At 56.4% G+C, this 6,515-nt stretch overlaps 1 protein-coding gene across 1 annotated transcript; it reads left to right on the top strand.

Annotated features, from left to right (window-relative positions):
* Positions 1–2,342: 2,342 nt before the first annotated feature.
* Positions 2,343–5,353, top strand: LOC147959125 (uncharacterized). Its single transcript, XM_087532480.1, has 2 exons — positions 2,343–3,578; positions 3,620–5,353. Exons 1-2 carry the CDS (start codon positions 2,343–2,345, stop codon positions 5,351–5,353), a joined length of 2,970 nt encoding a protein of 989 aa, XP_087388606.1.
* The last annotated feature ends 1,162 nt before the right edge of the window (positions 5,354–6,515 follow it).

Here is a 6,515-nt window from a genome sequence, read left to right as displayed (position 1 = left end):
ACGGCTAGTAGGAGGCCCAGTGTCACTACAGTAAATATTAGCCCATGGTTATTGTGGCCTAGTTTTAAAAAATAGGTTATTGCAGCCACTAGCTAACCGCGGAAAAAGAACTGCAATGACTACAAGCAAACAAATAAACAAGACAACAAGGAAATAAATAAGCAATCAACTAATGCTAGGCTATCACGGCTATTACACATATTACATCCACTGGGCATCAAAGTTCGCCGCCAGTGCAAATATAGGGAACAAAGCAGCATATCATATACACTGGTTGTGAAAGTTGGCGACCAGCACAAATAAACGCCGCAGCAAAACAAATCCAGAACTGAAACCACTTCAGAAGATCTCAAGAAACAATATCCTGGGTACCCATAATGCTGGCAAGATGCTTAGCAAGCTTATTAACTTACTCTTGTTTGGCGCTTAAATCCTCCAGCGCTTGCTGTTGCACCAAAAAATATGCATCTGAATTCTGTAGGGACTTCCTCAGTCCTTCAGCTTCCTGTCGCAGCACATTTGATTGATCTCTTTCAACTTGAAGTTGAAACTCAAGAAGAAGAACTGATTCAGGCAGCGAGTTCGAAGAGCTTGTGCTAGCAGTAGTGGCCAGTAACTCAAACACTACATCAAGACAGGACTTTTGGGTTCCCTCACTGTCGTCAAGATAGTTTTTATCAGCTTTCTTGGAGACCAACAGGGATGTCTCACTATCTTGAACCTTATCTGCATTACTTCCTTTACCATTGGATAACGCGGTACTGTTCTCCAATATTTTGTCCGCATTCTAAAAGAGAAACAAGCAGACACATCACATGTTTACCATGTTGTATATGAAACTCATTTTGGTAAATGAGTTCAGTAGTAAAGTGGACAGGATAACAACATGAAACAAACATATATCTATGTACCATGGTCACTTTATGGTCTATATCATTCTAGTTTTTGTTGCCAAATCAAGATAGAGACACAGTTCAAATAATATTTGTTCAAGACAAAGCAGAATAGACAGAATATAAGTGTGGGTAACTATAGAGCAATAACAACACTTGTAATGTGCATGACATGAGAACATAACTGTTTATTCAATTGAAACTGAAATCAACATAGAGCAGGTTACAACAGCAAACCAGTTAAAGAAACAGGTTTAAAACATACCTGTTGCGCCATTGGAGTTTCAATTCCATCCTTCAAATTTGAAAATAGTTGGTTTGAGTAAATACAGTAATGCAAGAGCAAGGGAGTATGAACCATAGCTACAGAACCTGACCTGAGAACAAATCTTCTTCTCCTTTAAGCGTTGAGTTGGGATTCAGAGTGGTGGTCCTCGTGCTTTGGGAACTGCAGTTCCCTTACTAACTGCTCGTGTTTGGGTGCTCTGTGGTGGAGACGGTGCTGCATCAACTGGAACTGGGTTACTATCTGCCGGGGTTGGGGTTAGAAGGGGTGTAGCTGGTTCTCTGTCCAACTGGGTAGGCGTACAATCTGCGAGAGTCTGGGTCATGTGTGGTGGATCTGGTCCTTGGGCAAGTACAACCGTGGTTCTATCTGCATCAATTGGTAGCACTATCTTTTCTGAAGACCGTGTTGTTACTCCCTTAGATACTGCCATCACGCTCTCCAATTCAAATGGCTGATAAACAAGAAAAGTAATTGAAAGTATAGACATTGTATGATAGACAGGTGCAATGGATAGTGGGGAATAAAAGAGGGCATGAAATAATTCATATTTATGTTGTCTATCCAAACAGGATAGCATGACACAATTTCACATATATGATGGCTAACTAAACATGATAGAATGACACAATTTCACATTATGATGGCTAACTAAAAAAGATGGAAAGACCTAGTTCAAAATATGAGACTATGCAAACATGATGACATGACATAACTATATAATGTGTTTATTAAATAGGTTGGCATGCCATAATTCACATACATTCACGGATAGAGTGCCATAATTCAAAATATGATGACTGTAAACACTAAACAGGATGAGATGATTGTTATGACCGGTTTGGTCTATACCCGGAAGAGGCCCACCAGGCATTAGTATTAGGGGCTTGGCCCACAAGTTATCTTAGGCAAGTTATCTTAGGCTAAAGTTATAAATACTAGTTGTAAGACAATGTTTGAGATTAAGCAAGAAAGATATTATAATCTTCTGTTGCCCGACTCCCCAAGAAGCCAGAACCCTAGCCGCCGCCGCACCCAACCCTAGCCGCGATGGCGCCCGCTCCAGCCCTCGTCCCCCTCCTCCTTGTCCATACAACCTACGTCGAAGGCCTGGTAGGAACCCTAGTCCTACCAATTTGGTATTCAGAGACACCAGACCGATCATGTCGCTTCCTCCATCACCACCGCCGCTGCCAACCACCACCGCCCCACCTCCGCTGCCGATGGCAACTTCCATGCCGAAGCCGGCGATCACGGCCGGGACCGCCACCTCGCCAGCGCCGACCACCACCGCGGCGGATCTGCCCCCCATCCTCTCGCGCGAGGAGGTGTCGGGCACCCTTTGGGAGCTCGTCCAGGCGGTCCGGGGCATCAACCTCCATCTCGCTGGGAACCAGCCCCCGCCGCCGAGCGCCGCCACCACCGCCTACGGGCCGCAGCCGCTCCGGTGGCCCGCCCCGGCCTTCCAGTCACCCTATGGAGGGGCGCCCCCGCCGCCGCTGATGCTGCAGCACTACCCGTCCGCGGGGACTCCTTGGCCAGCGTGGCTGGCCACCACCGCACCGCTGGGGGGCCCTCCCCAGCAGTTTCTACAGGCGCCACCGTCGGCCACTACGACGCTGGCTACGGCGCCGCAGCACCACCAAGCGCCGCCATCGTTGATAGCACCACCACCTGCGCCCAGGCCCACTGGTCGGCCCCTGCACCAGGTGCAGTTTTCGCCATCACCATCGCCGCTTCCCGCGTGGGCGGCCGGCTCGTCTCCGGGCCCAGTGTATACCACGGCGCCGGAACACCCGACGCCCTCCCTTCGGTTTGATCGTCCCTCCAGCTCGGCGAACTATGCCCCGGAGATCCCCGACCCGGAACACGCGCTGTCGTCGACTGCAGCAGCCCCCGAGCACGGCGGTCCGACACCCCCTCGATTCGCCAAACTGGACTTCGCCACTTACGAGGGCACGGAGGACCCCCTCAACTGGCTCAACCAGTGCGAGCAGTTCTTTCGAGGGCAGCGGACGCTCGCTTCTGATCGTACCTGGCTCGCGTCCTATCATCCCCGAGGCGCGACGCAGACCTGGTACTACGCCCTCGAGCAAGACGAGGGCGGCATGCCACCATGGGAGCGCTTCCTGGAGCTCTATCTCCTCCGTTTCGGGCCTCCTATATGCGGGAGCCGACTGGCGGCCCTCGGCCGCTTACCTTTCACATCCACGGTGCAGGACTACGCCGACCGTTTCCAGGCCCTGGCGTGCCATGCGTCGGGCGTCTCCGCGACTCAGCGCGCCGAGTTATTTGTGGGCGGTCTGCCGGACCATATTCGCGTCGACGTCGAGCTCCGGGATCCCCCCGACCTCCAGACGGCCATGTACTACACCCGGGCTTTCGAGCAGCAGGCCCAGGCACTGCAGCAACCGCTCGGACGGGGCGGCCGCCAGCCCAGTCGACCAGCACCGACTCCACCAGCACCGGGCCGGCCTCCTCCAGCCGCGACGGCCGCACCCCCGGGCACCACACGGACCTTCCGTCGTTGTCACCGGCCGAGCAGCAGGAGCGTCGCCGTCAGGGCCTCTGCTTCAACTGCAATGAGCCCTACACGCCGACCCATGTATGCCCCCGCCTATTTTACTTGGAGACAGTCGACTACACCGAGGCGGACGACTTGACCGACGCGCCACCACCACCCGTGGCGGCCGCGGACACGCCCGCGGATTCCACGACGACGGCGTGCATCGTCTCCCTCCACGCCCTCGCCGGCATCCGTGGCGAGCGGACCATGCTATTGCCGGTGACGGTCCATGGCGAGCGGCTGGTGGCCCTGCTGGATACTGGCTCCACCCATAACTTTCTGCCCGAGGCGACCATGCCTCGGCTAGCCCTTCCGACGATGGGCGGGGAGCGCCTGCGGATCACGGTGGCGAATGGCGATCGCCTTCGGTGTCATGGGCTCGCCCGCGACGTTCCCATCTCCATCGGTAGCGAACACTTCTCCATTACCTGTGCAGGGATCGACCTCGGCTGCTTTGACTTCATCCTCGAGGTGGATTTTCTCCGGACCCTCGGTCCCATCCTGTGGGACTTTGACGCGCTCACGATGACGTTCTGGCGGCTGGGCCGCTGCATCCGGTGGGACGGCCTTGGGGGCGCTGTGCAGGCCGTGCCACACCTCCAGCTGGCCGCCACATCATCGGAGGCCGAGCAACCCCTGCTGGATCCCCTTCTGCAGCAGCACAACGACCTCTTCGACGAGCCGCGGGGTCTTCCGCCCGCCCGGGTGTACGACCATCATATTCACCTCATGCCGGGCTCCACCCCCGTGGCGGTTCGTCCCTACCGCTACCCTCAGCTGCAGAAGGATGAGTTGGAGCGACAGTGTGCCCTTATGCTCGCCGCGGGCATCATCCGGATCTCCACGTCACCCTTCTGCGCACCGGTGCTTCTCGTCTGCAAGTCAGACGACACGTGGCGTTTCTGCATCGACTACCGTGCCCTAAACGCGCTCACGCTCAAGGACAAGTTCCCTATACCGGTGGTCGACGAGCTCTTGGATGAGCTCCATGGGGTGCGCTTCTTCACCAAGCTCGATCTCCGGTCGGGCTATCATCAGGTGCGTATGCATCCAGACGACATCGCCAAGATGGCGTTTCGCACCCACCATGGCCACTTCGAGTTCTTGGTGATGCCCTTTGGCCTCGCCAACGCCACGGCGACTTTCCAGGCCCTGATGAATGACGTCCTTCGACCCTACTTACGGCGGTTTGTGCTTGTTTTCTTTGATGACATTCTTATCTACAACGCCACCTGGGCCGAGCACCTCCAGCACGTCGCCATCGTCTTCAACGAGCTTCGGGCGCACCAGCTCCACCTTAAGCGCTCGAAGTGCTCGTTTGGGACACCTACCGTTGCCTACCTCGGCCATGCCATCTCGGCCGATGGGGTGGCTACGGACGCCGACAAGGTGGAGACCGTCTCCGCATGGCCGACGCCTCACTCGCCGCGGGCTCTCCGTGGGTTCCTTGGCCTCGCCGGCTACTACCGGAAATTTATCCAGGAGTTCGGGCTCATCGCGGCGCCCCTCACGTGGTTTCTTCGCCGCGACGCTTTCGCCTGGGACGACGAGGCGACGACGGCGTTCGAGGCCCTCAAGGGGGCCCTCACGACGGGCCCCGTCCTCTAGATGCCCGACTTCGACCGCCCGTTCGTGGTGGACTGTGACGCCTCGGGCGCAGGTTTCGGCGCCGTGCTTCATCAGGGCGATGGGCCCCTCGCCTTCTTCAGCTGGCCTTTCGCTCCGTGCCATCTTAAGCTGGCGGCATATGAGCAGGAGCTTATTGGCCTTGTACAGGCCGTTTGTCATTGGCAGCCGTACTTGTGGGGACGGTCCTTCCACATTCGCACGGACCACTACAGCCTGAAGTTCTTGCTGGACCAACGGCTGTCGACCGTACCACAGCACCAGTGGATCAGCAAGCTCTTCGGCTTCGACTTCTCCGTCGAGTATCGGCCGGGCCGCTTTAACACCATGGCTGACGCGCTGTCCCGTCGCGACTCCGACCTCGCTCCCTCCGCCGACGAGTCCGCCGGGGCGGCCCTGTGCATCCGCTCCAGGCCGACGTTCGATCTCTTCACCGACATTCGCCGCGCAACTGCGACGGCCGATGACACCGTCCTTCTTCAGCAGCAGCTCACGGCCGACGACCTGGAGGAGCCTTGGCGCTTCTCTGACGGACTGCTTCTCCATGGGCGCCGGATCTTTGTTCCGGCGCAAGATGATCTCCGTCACCAGGTGTTACAGCTCACCCTATCGGTGGGTCATGAGGGTGTGTAGAAAACCCTCCATCGTCTTCGCGCCGACTTCTACATCCCTGGCGATTGCGCCCTGGTCCACAACTGGGTTCGGTCTTGTCAGACATGCCAGCGCAACAAGATGGAGACCCTGAGGCCGGCTGGGTTACTTCAGCCCTTGGAGGTGCCGTCTCAGGTCTGGGCGGATATATCCATGGACTTCATCAAGGGCCTTCCCAAGGTGGGCGGCAAGTCGGTCATCCTCACGTTGGTCGACCGCTTCTCCAAGTACGCCCACTTCATCGCGCTCGGCCATCCGTACACGACGGCGTCAGTGGCCCGGGCCTTCTTCGACGGCATCGTCCGTCTACACGGGTTCCTTGCTTCGATCTTCAGTGATCGGGACCCAGTGTTCACGGGCCATGTCTGGCGCGACCTCTTCAGGATGGCGGGTGTCCAGCTCCGCCTGAGTACGACGTTCCATCCTCAGACGGACGGTCAGTCCGAGGTGGTTAACAAGGTCATTGCCATGTATTTGCGTTGTGTGACAGGTG

This window comes from Triticum urartu, chromosome 7A, assembly GCF_056163025.1.
Source record: "Triticum urartu cultivar PI428250 chromosome 7A, HENAU_Tu73, whole genome shotgun sequence".
NCBI lineage: Eukaryota > Viridiplantae > Streptophyta > Magnoliopsida > Poales > Poaceae > Triticum > Triticum urartu.
This window is presented reverse-complemented; position numbering and strand designations above follow the sequence as displayed.